This window comes from Hemiscyllium ocellatum, chromosome 25 (assembly GCF_020745735.1).
Source record: "Hemiscyllium ocellatum isolate sHemOce1 chromosome 25, sHemOce1.pat.X.cur, whole genome shotgun sequence".
In the NCBI taxonomy this organism is placed as follows: domain Eukaryota; kingdom Metazoa; phylum Chordata; class Chondrichthyes; order Orectolobiformes; family Hemiscylliidae; genus Hemiscyllium; species Hemiscyllium ocellatum.
This window is the reverse complement of record NC_083425.1, coordinates 25,721,264-25,739,493: the sequence shown is the minus strand read 5'-3', so window position 1 is coordinate 25,739,493 and position 18,230 is coordinate 25,721,264. Positions and strand designations below refer to the sequence as shown.

The window sequence follows — 18,230 nt, the reverse complement described above, 5'->3', positions numbered from 1 at the left end:
GTTTGGTTCCCTAACTATTGCTGTATTGACACTCTTTGGTCTGCCTGAACCTTGTCAGTCTTCCAGAACAAAGAGTTGACCCCAACTGAGTGTTGCAGGCTGGCACATTCCAAGGTGCAGGACAACGTGCTGAGAGATGCTCTAAAAATTAGGGCAGCTGCCAAGGCACAGCAAGGAAAGACCACTGTCAGAGGTCATTCTACAGAAGGAAAATGGGAGTCTGCTCAGCTATTGGACCCTTCTAGTGTCTCAAATATAGATAGATATTATTATTGTGTAAGAGACGTCTCTGGTTTTTTTTGGGATAGTGATTGTTTGCTTGATATGCATCTGTACAAAACCAAACACACACACACACACAAAAAGATTTTTTAATGAATAAAGTGTATTTTTGAAATTAAAAAAAATTCAGGTATCACTTGAAACACATGAACAAAAATCAGACAATTAGATACACTAAATTGGTTTGTATGAATATTTACCACTCACAGGTTGGTTGTCAGTCCACTGAGGTACAATATAGAGACTGTGGAGTAGAATAGGACCAAGGGGAGCATTCAGCCCAGAACTACCAAATGGACTAACCCTGCACATGCACAATAAGCCAGAATCACTTGGAGGCACATCAAGAATTATTGTGTGAGATTCACCACAGGACAGGAGTAAATAAACAATCATAGAGACGAGAAGCCACTTATGATGATGGTTGCTGTGAATGGTGATATGTTTGAAGACAATGTCTCAAGTCAGAGGTCCAAGGAACAATTAAACTTTAAGTAGAAAAGGGAACAAAGTTAATAGATAATAGTATCGGAATCTCAGGGATCCACCAGAGAAGCAAAAAATCTGTTGGGATGCAAAAACCTACTTGGACAGGAGTCAGGAAAAGGTTAGAAATTACCTTGGAAGTATCACAGTAGTTGAAGAATATTGTGGAAAAGAAAAAGAAAACTAGGTGGTGTGTAAATCCACTAGGTATTTCTCTGTGTTCAGAAGCTGATGAATAGTAAATATGAATCTGTGCGAAGTCTGTCTGAATAAAGTGGTATTAAATTGTGCATGGTAAATGAAGAAACAACCAGAAGACATAATGTTTTGGCTATTAGAACACACTGCTTTCTAACTTGCTTAATTGGTAGTAGTGAAATTTCTAGATTGGGTCCAGGTTGTATAGAGTTTGGATGATCCTGTTGGTGAGGCAGAACAGTGGAAGAAAGAGTCCATGCACATAAAACAGGCAAATGAAAGGAGGCTGGCAGTTGGCCTATCAGGTTGAGGGTGATGAAGGGTGAACATCTGGCCAGCAATGTCAAAATTGGGAAGATAGGTGTGCCATGGTTGACCGAGAGTAGTGTGGATCCTGCTGCTGCACATCAGATTCAGGCTTATTTCTAGATTTCTTAGTTATTCAGAAATGATTGAAGGAATATGGATCAAATGCAGGCAGGTGGGACTAGTTTAGTTTGGGATTATGGTTGGCATGGACTGGTTGGACCGAAGGGTCTGATATCATACTGTGCGACTCTATGACAGGACAAAAAAGCTATTATAGAAAGAAAAATAACTGAGGAGCAAAATCATACAGAAATGTAAGACAGGTCAGTGGACTGGGGAAGTGAAATTCCTGACAGCATATTGTACAATATAACAAGAAAAGGAAAAAAAGAGGGAGGCAGATGAGAGATGGTTGAAGAGGAGGTATAGTAAAGCTGAGCAGAACAAAGATGATATTAAAGCCACTTACCATGTTTTACAATCAAAGTAAGAGTACTACACCAGAGTAGATCATTCATTATGTGACAGAATCATTGGCAGTTAGAAAATTGCAGCAAAGGATAGGGATCTGCGATCAGCTGGAGAATGGAGGATGGAGGATTCTTGTACCCAGGACAGGTGACAGGGCCAGGAATGAGAGAAAAGGAATTTGTAGTCCCATTCACTTGCAAATACTGGAGAAGGTAAACTTAGCAATGGAGAAACTGATGTCAGAACAAAAGCCATCTGATCACTTCCCAGACTGATCAAAGGTGGGACTCTAAGTTTTGACGAGACAGGAGGAAAGGTGTTACTGGCCAGAGGGACTTCAACCCAAATCAAATAAAAACGGACTCAAAGTATCACACGTTTCAGCCTTAGAAGAAAAGGAACTTATCAACCAGTTCAGTACACTTGACAGAGGCTTACTGAAAGGTTGTTGCTGAATCTCTTAACACTGTGTGGAAACAATTTATTTTCTGAAGCGAGAAATAAACTAGCTAAACAAGCAGTATATGTAGTTCCATGGGTTTTCAGGCTTTGTCTGCATTAACTAAAAGTGGGTTAACTCTTTATTGTCCAGCTTGAATGTGGTTTTAAAAGTTTGCTGCTGTTAATTCCTGCTTGTGAGAAACAAACTTTTTTTGTTTGTGGTTTTGATATATGACGATTTGAGTTGACAAGTTTTTAAAAAGTAAATGTTTGGGTTATTTTAACAGACTTTGTACTGAATTGGAATTAAAAACATACTGCAAAGTTTACGTGTTTGATTATTCTGGCTCCTGTCACAATTCTAAAATCACTAGGAGGCATATAAAGGGAGGCATGGTGGCACAGTGGTTAGCACTGCTGCCTCACAGATCCAGGTACAATTCCCACTGCAGGTAACTGCCTGAGTGGAGTTTGCACATTCTCTGTGTCTGCATGGGTGTGCTCCGGTTTCCTCCCTCAGTCCAAAAATGTGCAGGTTAGGTGAATTGGCCACGCTAAATTGCCTGTAGTGTTAGGTGAAGGGGTAAATGTAGGGGAACAGGTCTGGTGGGTTGCTCTCCAGAGGATTGGTGTGGACTCAGTGGGCTGAAGGGCCTGCTTCCACACTAAGTAATTTAATTTTGGATCTTGCTAATTGGGATTTAGAAACAAATATTTTTGGGAATCTGAATTCCAAAGGAAAAAAAACTGAAAAGTTTGGAAAGGTAATGATTAATTGAACTGGACTGGGAGAAATTACCTAAATGTAAAGACTCAGTTACTGAGTAAGAGTGACAGTGTGACTCTAAAACTAAAACAAGTTGCCACAACAGTGGACGAAGCTCTAACCATTTTTAAATTTGAAACTCTTATGCTACAGTGAACTCTGTAACCCAAGGAAGCTTGAGACCCCACAGACTACTTTTCATTTGTGGGACTTGGGCATCGTTGACTGGCCAGCATTGATCACTCATCCCTATTTGCCCTTGAGGTGCTGGTGAGCTGCCTTCTTGAATCGCTGCAGTCCACTTGCTGTGGGTTGACCCACAATGCCCGTAGGGAGGGAATTCCAGGATTTTGACCCAATAACTGTGAAAGGACGGTGGTATTATTTCCAAGTAAGGGTGACGTGTGGCTTGGAGGGGAACTTGCAGGTGGTGGTGTTTCCAAGTACTTGCTGCCCTTGTCCTTCTAAGTTGAAGTGGTCGCAGCTTTGGAAGGTGCTGGCTAAGGATCTTTGGACGAATTTATAGTGCATCTTGTAGATAATACTGATATGAAAGGATTATTTTGTTTGTGGCCAAATAATATGCTTTAAAACAAACTAATTACTCAATTATTTGAAAAGTTAGCGTCAGCCAAATTTGTAGCATTGATCAAAATCCGAAAGAGGATCGCAATATACAAAGTATACAGTTGGAGTCGCACCTGATCACATGGAGCAGGCAAGAATATATTAGCTCAGATAGAGTTCATATCCAACACGAAAAGAATTTTCAACCTCAGTAGCAGCAAGCTGGTACAGATTTTCCAATGGCCAGATAATGGTTTCAGTAGTACAGATGGGACCAGCATGTCAAATTCCTGCAGAATTCCTGAAGTGGCAGACTCAGGAAATAGACCATAGTATACTGTCACACAACATATACGTAACAATTACAGTATTGATGCCTATTAGAAGGCTGATCTAGTTCCCAATTAGGGTTTTCATTTTAAGATTGCATTGTTATTTTTGCACTTTTAAAAACTGCACTGAAAATGAGAAACAACCATTTTTGATCCCAGGGATTTATAAAAATTTCTGCATGTTTCAAAAGTAAGGAATTTGATACCTAATGTCAACTCCGTAGCTGAGTTACAGAAGTGTTGTCAGAAACTAGAGCAGGATGTTGTTAACAGGTGAAGTAGATTGTCATTGGTCCTTGTCCACAAACCAATGTGCCCCACTAACAATTAAGTGATTGACTGTCAGTTAGGAGATCTTAGACCATGAGCCAGACAGGGAGTAGGTAATCACACCTGAAGAAAAACTTCTGCAGCAGCTACAACCTTCTCTCCAGTAAGCCACTTTAAACCTGCTTATTCTTTCAGCAGATGCTGCAAATTGTAATTTTGAACTGGGTAAGTCAGACATCTTTCACAAGTGAAACAGCCATGATGTGTCTTTGTAAACCAGTGGAAGCATTTGAAAAAAAAGGTTAGAGAAATCTTTGCATCAGCAAGAACCAACATAACAAATTTTGTGGACAAAGACAATGGAAGCATTTTTGCTGTCTCTCTTCCCCCACTCCATTTGAAGAGCATGAGAGTTCTTTAAACGCTTGGCCAATACTTACCTCATCCAACAAATACAAAAAAAAACAAGCCATTTCTTGTTACTGTCTGCATGACCTCACTGTGCACAAACTGGTTGCATCAATTCTTCACAGAACGACTACATGCTGCACAGTATTGGTCAGACTGACTATACTTTGGTTTGTTCTGGGTTCACAAGATGCATTATTTCAATGCAAATGTACTGTTAGCAAAGTAGTCTATTTATATAGGTAGAAGCATCACAAATCACAAAGCAATTTTTATTCTTGTTTATTCAATAAAATCTGGACAACATCTAGAGAATCCAACTGTTCACTTCAGCTCTTTCACTGCCAGACCTAATGGGAGAAAAATATTGAGGTTAGAGTAATGTAGAGGCACAAAAAAAATCTCAAAACTACCAAATAAACACCCATTAACAAGATACTTAAAAAGGAAAGGAAAACATATTGATTTAAGTTTTCATGGTGAGAGCAATTTGAATTTTTAGACCTAAAATTCAACTAGTCATCAGTAAAATTAACATTTACAGCACCGTTCTCAACATCGCAAAATATTTTATATACAAATACTTTTAAGTTTAATAAGTGGTAAAATGTAGCACCCAACTTCACAAAGCAAGCTCTCACAAACAAAGCAACAAGATAGAGCTTTTTGTTTGAAGTAGTGCTCAAGGAAAAAAAATAGCTAGGAAGCTAGGGTTAAAAGGATCTCTTTAAATAGTGCCCTGGATTGCTTGCACAGCGAAGGGCAGACTGGGTTTGGTTTGATGTCATATCTAATAAACAGCATCTCAGATGAAGCAGCATTTTTTTAGTGCACTAAGCTCAGCCACAAAACCTGACTAGTACAAGTTAACAGGCTACAAAAGTTAAGATATCATCTCAAAGCAGTGATTTGGCTTTCCTAAGTAAACGGAACTTATACCAAGCGAGCTGTAAAGAAGCACATTCACTGATATCCCAACACAGACTATGGATTTGCAATTGTGGAACTTGCGGCAGCCAGATCCTCCATGCAGATTTGCATTTGTGCAGTTAGTTCTCACTGTGTAGCCATTAATTTAAAACTGAATATCAACACTATCTTTATATCATCTGGTAGAATGTTGTTTCAGTCCTTCAAGAGATTTCTGACTTTGCATGAATTCAATTTCAAATTTGTCTGTGTTACAGCATAAAATGTGCACACTTTTCAGACTTGTAACTAATATACTGCCAATTGTAATGTTAATTTTTTTGGCAAAATTAAAATTGGACCATCCTCACCCACCGATGTGCACATTCTATCCATTTCTTACCTGGAGGCAGGGACTGTTTGAGTTTCTCAGCCTTTTCTTTGTCTGTGATGACTAATGTATAGAGGTACCGGCTGCACCGTACTTTGAACTTGACATTGTCCTTATTTTTCTTAATTTTCACAGCTAAAAAAAAGAAATTGTCTTGAGACAAAATAAACTTCTATAGAAAAATTCAAAATTACACTCCATCAAAAAAGGAGGCACATTCCAAGACACAAACAGGAGTTGTCCTAGCAATGCAGACTGGGTTCAAATCCCATCTGCTCCAAAGGTGTGACATTACAATCTGTTCAGATTGATAAAGTATCCAGAACTGAAATCAATTTCTTAACATATCTCCACATCAACAACAATAAAACACCCTTTGATCCAGGTCATCACGATACCTGTTATTGGTAGGGCCAAGCTACTAATTGGCAGTTCATATTTCACAAGTGGATGCAACTACATAAACTGGAGATATTCAGTTGTTCAGGTATATGGAAATTCTGAGCTTCAACTATTATTAATTGGTTCACAAAAAATACCAATCTTCACAAGCTCATGAAGAATCATTTATGTAGCGTAGAGACAATAATCTATTGCTTCTCCACTTAGTCCATTAAAAGCATTACAATGAAAAATTTATCTGCAGTTACAGGAAATTCTGATTCTCAATATCAGGTTTCTCTCAAATCGATGAGCGAGACTGACTGTTCCATTAAGTGGATCTCTAGTTTATAACTCTCCTGATAAAAAGGCTCTTACAAATAGATGTGTCTGCCTTCACATTGTGTAACCCTTCTCCCAGCACCCTTTTATGGTACAAACCTACTTACTCCAACCTCAAAATTTAATCAGAATGACTGATGACTAAACTTTCCTTTTCTCAGTTTCAGAGAATTCAAACCAAGAATCCACATTTGTGATGGTGTCTCTTATGTTCCAACTACAGAGGAACCTCGATTATCCGAAGGCCACAGGCAGCGGGGGAGTATTGTGTTCGGTAAATCGAATGCCGGATAAGCAATCGCTAGATAACATATTTAAGCCACGCAACAGGATCTTGCAATCTTGTTCAGATAATCTGAAATTCGGATAAGTGAATGCTGGATAATCTAAGTTCCTCTGTAACTTATCTGAGCCACACAACCAAAATACTGCAAGTGCAATTATTCAGAAATTCTATCAATCACTTCATCTGTTCAAATCCATGCTCTTCAAACTAAATGGCTGAATGAGACAAAATGATAACTAAAGGTAATTGCTTCCTTCCACTTATTCATCCAGGGAGCTCTGCCTTTGACTTCCCTATACTTTGCCCCATCAGAATATACCAACTATACCAGAATACATTTTCCAAAAAATAATCTACCAAGACTGTAAAACTTGATTGCAACTTAACCAGGACAGAGGTTTCTCAACCCTTTGAATATAATCCTCCATTCTAGTAGTTATCTTAAATTGGTCCTTGTTCTTTTCTATTACTAAACCAAATTTCAAATGTGATTATCATAAAGTATAGTTTGAGAAACAATGACTTTATCCACCTCACTTCCTTGAAGCATATTCACAAATGTCTCCTTCCTCACAATAAATCAAGGAAATTCACCTGAACACATTTCAGAAACTCTTCCCCTCTCTGTTATTAGCAGTACTCTGCAGGAGTCAATATAACCCATGTATCTACCATGAAGCCTTAAAAATTCTTTTTTCACTTCCATTAACAAATGTGACCCCATTGACAGGACACAATCAACCTTACCATTTTTCTTACACATCTTTACATATTCCTTCACTTCCCAAAACAGGACGGTTTGTTACTGTTCATGTGATTTCTATTTCACTATGACCTGCTGATGGCTCATTACCACAGTATCACATCTCTGACAATTAGCAGAGAATGTATTCTTATAATTAAGTGTACACAAATAGAATTTCCCAACTTGTCAGAATTGCCCAGGAAAGTAGTGATTGGTAAATAAATCAGGTTTGAGTATTCTGAATAGTTCGATATAATTGTCCCAATTGGACCTGTGCAGCCAGTTTCACACCACCTGCTTTCCCATCATCCTTTGATATACCCTTTTAAAATGAAAACAGCCATTATTCCTGACAGTAAAATCCAACTGATCAACATCTATAGATCAGTACTTGAGGCAATCCTGGAAGAAGCAAAGAACCAAGCATTTATAAAACCCATAACCAACCCATTCATGCATAAATTGCACCTCTCCAAAGTTCCATCAAATTAAAGATTAGCTTCTACATTATTTCTCCAGTGATGCAATTTCCTTCCTATTTCAATATTTAAGTGCAGGTCACCAGCAGTTGTGTTTTACCCAAATCAAAAGTAACAAATCTTTCAGAAAGCTGCCAATTCATCCAAATATCAAATATTTATGCTCTGCTTTCCTTTAAAATATTTGAGTCAAATGGCTTAATTGGTTGATCGATATCCACAAACCAGAAATTACCAGGATGGACACTTATTTGATGCTGAATTATCTAATAAAGGTATTATTTTGTTATCAAGAGACCCTATTGAGTAAACACAACATGCCATTAACCACAGGCATGGCTGTGATGGCACTCTTCAATAATAAAGTTTCTGTATATTTTCAGATATACTTGGCACTCCAAGCTCCAATACAACAGGTGGTGGCTGAAAGAATGAAGAACATCAGCAATCCTATAGTGAAACATGTCATTGCTCATATCAATGTTGGAGACTTAAGTCAGGCAACGCGTGGAAAGGAAAGCAAATGCCTGGGTTATCCCAAAGATCTTTCATCAGAAGTAGAGAAATTAGGAGATAAAAAAGTTGTTAAAATACACAGGCAAGCAAGGAAAGAATTTTTAAAAAAGGGGAAGGTTAATGATAAGGCAGAAGATTAAATGGCAAAAGGAAGTGTGTGTAAGGGTTGCATTTGGCCAAGAAATAAATAGATCTACAGAAGCTGTGAACAGCAACAGAAGAATTATGTTCTTAATTGCAGGTACAAGCTATGTTAATGACAAAGGCTTTCTCTGCGTCCAGTTTGGATGAAAAGCCAACCTTTTTACTGCTTTTCTTTCCACTGATGAGGCCTCATTGGAATATTGCTGGCATTTTGTTTTAACATAGATTTTCACACTCCACAGTATTTTGCTTTTGTAGTCAAGTATGATAAATCAGTCATCAACACAATGCCAGTGTCAAACTTAACAATAAAATTGGACATTTCCAAATTCAAAATTATAAAGAGTTTCATAACAAGGAAAGTGGAGAGGAAATTCAGACTGGGTCATGACTTTGTGAAACACCTGTGTTCTGTATGTAAAAATGACCCTGACTTTCCAACTAGTTGCCAACTCAACATACCATGTTCCCATGTCAACATTTCTTGATCAGGCCCGCTGCAATGCTCCAGTGAAATGCAATAAAAGCTGGAAGAATACTTCATCTTCCACTTGGGCAAGTTACAGAATCAGGGCTCAATATCAAGCTTGAACTTTAAGAGCATGACCACCCCCTTCCATGTCTATTACCCACCCAGGTCCTGTTACGAGCGAGTTGCTGTCAGTACAGCCAGTTCATTTTCACCTACAGGTAAGCCCCATTATCGTCTTCCATGCCTCTTTTTCCTTAGCCATCAACTATGCCTTTATCTGCCCACTTGTGTGTGCTACCCCCACCATTCCCTTTCCATCCAGTTGCTCACCACCACATCCGCCCCAGCATAAATATCAGCTTTTCCCAACTGCTGTCAGTTCTGAAGAGTCACATTAATGCTGTTTTCGCTTCAGATACTGCCACACTGGCTTAATTTCTTCTTGTTTGTAATAGGTATAGAAGTAGGCCATTTGGCCCCTCAAGCTTGTCATCATGTAACAAGATCAGATGAACTAAATTGTGGGTTTACTTCCTACTGACCAACCTTAACTGCACCTAGGATATAGTCGAAAGACCTAGTCTCCACTGTTCATTTGGGGAGAGAATTCCAAACATTTACAATCTCCCAGAAGTGAATTTCTTCTCATCTATCTGAAGTGAGAAGCTGTTTATTTGGAAACTGCTTCCCACGAGGGAGATCTTTTATCTTCTACACAGTCATATCCCCTCAGAATCTGTGTTTCAGTGGTGTCACCTTTCATTCTTCTACATTCCAACAGGTAGAGGCATATCCTGCACAAGATAAACTCTTATTCTAAGGAATGGATTAAGTAAATTTTCTCTGAACTGTCTCCAATGCAAGTACAATTTTTCCAAGAGACATCCAAAACTATACACAGTACCCAGAAGTATGTTCTCACCAACACCCCGTGCAGCTGCAATAAGACTCTTATTTTTACATTCAATTCCTCCATAACAAATTAGTCCTAATTCACTATTCTACTTGCATGCTAATTGCGATTCACATACAAGGCCAATCCAGTTCCCAATATACACATTGTGTGGTTTAAGCAATATTTTGTTGATATATTCATACATATTTTCTATTTATTTGATTAAAGACTAGCTTTCTTTCCACATTTCTTTCTTGCCCTGTCAAACTTTTGCCCACTCAACCCAATTCCTTTGCAGATTATCTTCTTCATTTGTTTTTCCTTTTTTTTAATGCCGTCAAAAAAAACCCATTCATGCATGTTGGCTATTTATGTCACATTGCTGAAAATGTGTTGCTGGTTAAAGCACAGCAGGTCAGGCAGCATCCAAGTAACAGGAAATTCGACGTTTCGGGCCAGAGCCCTTCATCAGGAATGTCACATTCACAACTTTAGACATAAAATATCCATGCTAAAAATACCGTATAATTTACTCACATTTTGCATCCTTTCTTCTTGCTGTTAGCAAGAAGTCTTTGATTTCTGACATTACTTGAGGCTGTTTGAATACAAAAAAAAATGAATATTTGGTTTTAAGCAAAATAAAAAGCACCACAACCAGTTGGTTTCAAAAAGTGTTCACACCTTAAAAGTTTATGATTTACTTGGACTTCAAAAGTGGCACAAAGGTGGTTAGTATTTATTTTCAAAAATTCTTCAAAACTAGGGATGTACATGTATTTGGAAAGGCAAGGACTGATTCGGGATAGTCAATATGGCTTTGTGCGTGGGAAATCAAGTAACAAAGACGACTGATGAGGGCAGAACAGTAGATGTGAGCTATGTGGACTTCAGTAAGGCGTTCAACAAGGTTCCCCATGAGAGACTGATTAGCAAGGTTAGATCTCATGGAATACATGGAGAACCAGCCATTTGGATACAGAACTGGCTCTAAGGTAGAAGGCAGAGGGTGGTGGTGGACGGTTGTTTTTCAGACTGGAGACCTGTGACCAGTGGAGTGCCACAAGGATCGGTGCTGGGCCCTCTACTTTTTGTCATTTACATAAATAATTTGCATGCAAGCATAAGCGGTATAGTTAGTAAGTTTGCAGATGACACCAAAATTGGTGGTGTAGTGGACAGCGAAGAGGGTTTCCTCAGATTACAACAGGATCTGGACTAGATGGGCCAAAGGGCTGAGAAGTGGCAGATGGAGTTTAATTCAGATAAATGTGAGGTGCTGCATTTTGGGAAAGCAAATCTTAGCAGGACTTATACACTTAAATGGTAAGGTCCTAGGGAGTGTTGCTGAACAAAGAGACCTTGGAGTGCAAGTTCATAGCTCCTTGAAAGTGGAGTGGCAGGTAGATAAGATAGTAAAGGAAAGCGTTTGGTATGCTTTCCTTTATTGGTCAGAGTATTGAGTACAGGAGTTGGGAGGTCATGTTGCGGCTGTACAGGACATTGGCTAGGCCACTGTTGGAATATTGCGTGCAATTCTGGTCTCCTTCCTATCGGAAAGATGTTATGAAACTTGCAAGGGTTCAGAAAAGATGTACAAGGATGTTGCCAGGGTTGGAGAATCTGAGCTACAGGGAGAGGCTGAACAGGCTGGGCCTGTTTCCCCAAGAGCATCAGAGGCTGAGGGGTGACCTGAATGAATTTACAAAATTATGAAGGGCATGGATAGGATAAATACACAAAGCCTTTTCCCTGGGGTTGGCGAGTCCAGAACTAGAGGGCATAGGTTTAGGGTGAGGGGAAAGATAAGAGACCTAAGGGGCAACTTTTTCCACACAGACGGTAGTACGTGTATGGAATGAGCTGCCAGAGAATGTGGTGGAGGCTGGTATAATTGCAACATTTAAGAGGCATTTGGATGTATATATGAATAGGAAGGGTTTGGAGGGATATGGGCCGGGTGCTGGCAGGTGGGACTAGATTGGGTTGGGACAGGATATCTGGCCGGCATGGACGAGTTGGACCGAAGGGTCTGTTTCCATGCTGTACATCTCTATGACTCTATCATCCTCCTAGGCCAGAACAGTGTTGAGCGAGAATCCTTGGAGTGTTAACGGGAAGTGTTTAAACTGTGGTTTAAATATGGAAGGCCAGTAGGTTTTCAGTTCAGAATAATCAAGGATTAATTTCAGTTTAGAAAACCAGGAGCGTTTGAAAGTTTTTAGAGTAGCATGGAGGAGCTCTGACTGGGGCCAGAACTATGATTTCTCTTCTATCTGTTTTCAGAACAGTTAAGGGAAATTGGTTACCTCAGTCGAAAGGTTTAGTTGTGCAGCTTCCATACCAGATGTGTATGGTTACACACGTGCAGGTTATTTCAACTGAGGATGTCTAAATTTGCAGTTTTATGGGTATTCATGAAAAGAAAATTCCACAGTTCACAGCACAGAAATTGGAAGAATCCGTAAAATAGAACTTACAAGATTTGATGTAGAGGGGTAATATCTTGGGTTTTAGACTCAAATGGATAATGTTGGGTAATAGGTTGAAACTTAACTCTGATGGGTATTAAGATTTTATTTAAACTGTAGCTTTTTAAAAAAAGTACAAAATTTTGTTGTTAAAGAAAATTCGCAGTCTCATGATCATGTGGGTGAATAAACATGAGTTTCAAAACAAAACCATCATGCCAGGTTTCATTCTGGGATCTGGCTTGTTCAGTATTACCAGAGTTGGGATCATAACCATACAGCAGTACAGAATGAATTCATTCCACAAGAGGTCTTTTCCTGAGAGGATGGAACTGCAGTCCAGGTGGATCACTTCATGGTCTGAATATCTGAGTTACACAAACTTTAGCAGCAGTATAATGCTCTTTTGGCCGCAGACTTCAACTTGTAAATGAATGGTCACAATGTTGAAAAGAAAATACTGAAAACTACAAAATACATTACCGAAGGGCCATTACCGTCACATTTCAACAATATCAAGGATGGTCTACATCATGTAGGTATCTTCGGAGTCATTTACCAGAAGCAATTTTAATTATGTAGCACGTCTAATGTGAAACATCCATATTACCATACAAGACATAAAATTAAAAATTCAACAGCAAAGCAATTAGGACTTAGAATCAACCTGAGTTTTAAATCAAGGGAGGTGGAAAGCCAGAGGTTTAAGGAAGAAAGTTAAGTGCATCAGATTGAAAAGCTAAAAGGTTAACCCGAAACAATGGGACTAAAAAAGTTGGACGTCTATATCACTGAACGCAAAATTCCTGGAAAATTCATGGTTACAGGGACCAGAAAATGACTGATTTAAAACAGGGGATGGAGTTTTTTTTAAAAAAAAGCAAATGCCTTGGAAGAGTAAAAGTCAGTGCAGATTACTGAGTGCAAGATTGTGTAGGCCAGGATAGTGTGTTTTGGGTGCATATTAATGAAGGGTGCAAGACAAGTGGCCTCAGTCAAGATTCAACAGACTGAAACTGCAGTGAAAGGTGAAGGTGACTGGTTTAAAACAGTTGTTTGCTGTCGCGGCTCTGCACTGGTCCTGTTAGTAAAGGTCACAGATCAACTGTCATAATGCAGTAGACAAAGATGGTGATAAATTTCTGAGCACAGCCAAATGTGAGAATTCAAACTGTCATGATCGAGTGTAATAAACTATTGCATAGATTTAAAAAAAGGTTAGGACCGTTGATGCTGCTCCTTGCTGCATCTTTACTTGCTACACAATGAAAATTATATCCTTTAGCAAGACAAACTCCACCTTAGCGTGCACAGTTCTTTTGCCACTGAGAGGAAGCAATTGAGAAGGACATTGGAGAAACCTTCCCTGAAACAGACAGTGCAAAATCTATCACTGCTTCCAATGTGCTGGTTCAACTTTTGGTCAATGAAAAAAATTAATATTTGAGGACCAGGAGCACAAATCTGGGAATAAGCTCGTGGTTTATAGAGTTGCAGTGACTCCTGCATTCCTACATGCTTCACAGACTTAGGGACAATCCACAGTATGCAGCTCAAAGAATTGGAGAAATGCCACTGCCATTGTCTTCATAAAATCCTACAGTTTGTTTGCAAGGTATATAGTCTAATATGAACATTGTCTCCAAAGCCAACAATACCAATAGAGGGACTAATCATGCAAAACAATTACAGGGACTGGGATGCACACATTTCTTCTTACTCACATGCCTGACACCAGGCTCCCAAAACAATTACTCTATTCTGTATTCTAAAGTACAGAGACTCCCAAAAGAGCGAGTAAATGTTTGGCAAAGTTCTCAAAGTATCCCTGAAGAAATCCAACATTCCTGACAATTGACAGGAACCCCTTGCCTGCAACAGCCCAAAATAGAAAGTCAGCATCCACAAAGACAGGACGCAAAGACCTCATTCAAACGGAACACCACTGCAACATCCAATTATCATTGAGCCATACAATTAAACTTATGGGATGAGGATGTTCCATGACTGTCCTAAACATAAATGACAGATGAAGCATATTTGAGCACAAAGGTCAAGCCTGAATACTGTAGTTTATAGCTAACCAAGTGGATAATCTACTGAGCTTCCTACAGAGGGTTCAACTATCATAAAACCAGCCTTCAGATAATTAGAAGCATTCCAAATGCCAAACTACTGAGCATACTGAAGGCTGTGGACTGCAATATCATCACAACTATAGGAATAATGATTTGTGCTCCAGCACCGCCTTCACCTCTGGCTAAGTTTTTAACAACACTGGCAGATACCATACATAGTGGGCAAGTACTTAAGACAAAAGGAAAAAGAATACGGCAAATCCAATCCAATCTACTACCATCGCATTAGCAAAGTGATACAAGGGGTTACCTACATGGCATTTGCTTAACACACTCCACAAAAATTACCTGGACCTCATGACAACCATGGTGTAAATATGTATAATAGAGGGAGAATGATTGCCTTTATATCAGAGTATATGACTTCCTCCCCACCTACCACCAACAACTCCCACGTTCATCTATCTATCACCTTCCTAGCTACCTTCCCTCCCAGCCACACCCCCTCCCATGAGCACCCCCACATTCTTAATGAAGGGTTTATGTCCGAAACATCAATTCTCCTCTTCTTTTTCAAAGCCTGATCTCCAGGATCTGCAGTCCTCACTTTCTCCTAGAGTATTAACTGATTGCATTTTCAAGGAGTTCTCGCCAAATTGTAATCAAGCAGATCCAGGTGATGGAACTTCCTAATGCATAAAAAGGAAGAGCTGGGATTGTCAAAGCACAATCCCTTCAACTCAAAGAACTTTCAGGACTTTCCCTCAGCTTAGCCACATTCAGCTGCATTATGAATGAAGTCCCTCCCTTGATAAAGTCATGGGTTAAGTGGGCAAAAATCTTTCAGATATAACAATGTCGGGAAAATGTGAAGATTTCTCTTTGGAAAGGAGAATAAATGGAGTATTATTATAGAGTACAACTGCAGAATTCCTAGGTGTAGGGGAATCTAGGTGTTCTGGTGCATAAGTCAGAAAGTTATTATTTGGTACAACACAAGCAAAGCAACTAATTGGATGGCATTCTTAGGACCAGAATTGAACATTATACTGAAGATGTTATGCATGTGGAAACAGACCCTACATCTTGAATACTGCATGCAGTTTCTTTCTCCTCACTTAATGGGAGGATGTTAAGTTCATTGGAGTGATTGAGGGGAAATTTACTAGATTAATACGCTGAATGAGGAGATTGTCTTGTAATGATATAGTGGACAGACTGGGTTTGTTCCCAGTGGAGTTTAGAAGAGTGACAGGTGACTTTGAAAGATCTTGACAAGGTGAACATGAAAAGGACGTTTCCTCATGGGTCAGTCCAGAACTTCTCATTTTCAGAGGGCTGTGCAACTTTGTAACTCAAGTGGCGGTGAAGGCAGGGTCAGTGAATTTTTTGAAGTCATATTCTTTAAGGTAAATTCTTAAAGGGGAATCAAGGGTCACCAGTAGTTAAGAATATGGAATTCAAAACACAATTAGATGATCTGTGATTTTTTAAAATGGTGCAGCAAGTTCAGTCAAAAGGTCTACTTCTGCTCCTAATCTGTGTATTCATTAATGATTGAAATTGAACACTAAATCCTCAGATATCCTGATATCAGACATGTATGAAATCATAGCAATAACAGAGGTAATGTGCAGGTAACATTGGGGGCTATCAGCAATATGCAAGTAGACCTGTGTCTGAATGACGTGACCTGGGCAGAGTATTAATGTGAAATGAAGGACACCAGAGTTAACACAGGTAACTTCAGCAGGTTCAAGTAGTATTCAACTTACTTCTCATGAGGAACACTGAATATGGAGTAACTGGAAGGAAAGGAACAGCAGCTTTTCCAGAATTACCAGTTACAGTAGAGGCAAAGGAGTCAAATATTCAAAGAACTCATTTTAAACTTAATATAGAAGTATACATATGCAGCAACTTAAAGACCCTTCACTGCTGACTTTCCAATATTAAAGGAAGATTGGGGAGCTGGCTTCAGTAAAGTGTTGAACCAGTTTTACTCAATGCCCTAACAAAAGTTTATTCGACCCTAAACATTAACTCTGATTTCTCTCCATAGATGCTGCATATTTCCAGCTATTTCTATTTTTACTCAACACTCATTTGCTTCTTGACAGGAAAATGATATTAAAATCTAATGCTCTGCCTTGATGACACCAACACCTAATGTAAGGAAGTTCTAGATTCTCGATCAGTTGGGGAAATCAAAGTTGACAGGGGAAGTCGTGTCAGAAAAACGCATGACCCTATTGAATGGCAGTGGCAAAAAAAAATAGATGTGGGAATGAAAAGCAGACAAGCAGGAGGCTGGAGGGACACAGCAATCAAGGAAGTTACCATCCAGGTGAAAGTGAGTACTGCAGATTAGAATCAAATTGATGGTGCTGGAAAAGCACAGTGGGTCAGGCAGCAGTTTCCCTCCAGCCCCCTTCCCCCTCCACATCCCTGATGATGGGTTATGTCCAAAATGTGGGCTCTCCTGCTCCTCGGATGTTACCTGACCTGCTGTGCTTTTTTCCCAGCGCCACACTCTTCGACTATTGAACGGAGGAGCAGGCTTTGAGGGGCCGAGCAGCCTACTGCCGTTGCAATTGCTTCCTCATGATTCCCCGACAATCAAACTGCAGACCTGACATTAAACAGGAGGGAGACCAGACCCCCAGCCCCAGCTCCCAGCCCCAGGTTAGACTGTGTTTTAGACAGTATTATAGTGGCTCGGATTTAAAAGCACCCAGGCTTACCATGGCTAGGCCGAGAATCAGGCGGAGTAGAGGAAAACCGCACTCTGTAAAACACAAGAGATTTAAAAAAATATAGAAGGCACACACATCAAATATAAACTTCCCCGCACTCGGGATCTACCCCATACCCACAACGAAGGGACGCTGGAACACTCCCTTTTCTCCCACGCTCAGTTCTAAGCCGATTCCGCGCGATTCGACCGAGGATGGCGGCGGATTGAAGCCGCTGCCGCAGCCACTCGATTACTTACAGCTCCACCGCCGAAAGCAAAGAAAGCAGGCCGCACTCAACATCCGGGAATTAAACTGCGCCCCTCCTCCCCGCTCACCGACGGGCTCCGCGCAGGGTCTAAACACACCGAGCGACACTCGCAACGACAAAGTCGATACGAGGAAGCGGCTGATGAAGAAAAATTACATACAGAGGTAGAAATAGCTGGAAAAACACATCTATGGAAAGAAATCAAAGTTAACATTTCGTGTCCAGTGACCTTTCTTCAGAACTTTAGTTTTGCTGTGTTTTCCATCAATGTCTGTTTTTGTTTGTAACAAAAAAATACATCCTTGCATACCAGAGAGACTATCCTTGGAACAGTGGCAGGAGGCCTGACTTCAAACTGATTTACCTTCTTGGACCACAATGCGGAGGTATCAGTGTTGGATTGGGGTGGATAAAGTTAAAAATCTGCAGCCTTGGAAACATAGATATTGTACATGGGTCTGAAATGATTAATACTTGATTGCATGCAATAAGTACTACCCACTGTGAAGGTGTCATTACAGATGCAGTGCACACAATATAATGGCAGTAGTGGGATCTGAAGTTTTAATTCAGCAGCAGCAGCAG

At 39.8% G+C, this 18,230-nt stretch overlaps 1 protein-coding gene across 3 annotated transcripts; it reads right to left on the bottom strand.

The window, feature by feature from the left end:
• Nucleotides 1–4,796: 4,796 nt before the first annotated feature.
• rpl38 (ribosomal protein L38) lies at nt 4,797–17,688 on the bottom strand. Of its 3 annotated transcripts, none has more exons than XM_060844935.1 (5): nt 17,635–17,688; nt 17,384–17,427; nt 10,628–10,688; nt 5,843–5,965; nt 4,797–4,880 (listed from the first exon to the last, which is right to left on the bottom strand). In XM_060844935.1, exons 2-5 carry the CDS (start codon nt 17,384–17,386, stop codon nt 4,855–4,857), a joined length of 213 nt encoding a protein of 70 aa, XP_060700918.1. In that variant the 5' UTR covers nt 17,387–17,427; nt 17,635–17,688; the 3' UTR covers nt 4,797–4,854. The 3 variants fall into 3 exon arrangements, with proteins under 3 accessions (XP_060700918.1, XP_060700921.1, XP_060700920.1); XM_060844938.1 differs by lacking the exon at nt 17,635–17,688 and adding an exon at nt 17,516–17,579; XM_060844937.1 differs by lacking the exon at nt 17,635–17,688 and adding an exon at nt 17,512–17,530.
• Nucleotides 17,689–18,230: the final 542 nt, after the last annotated feature.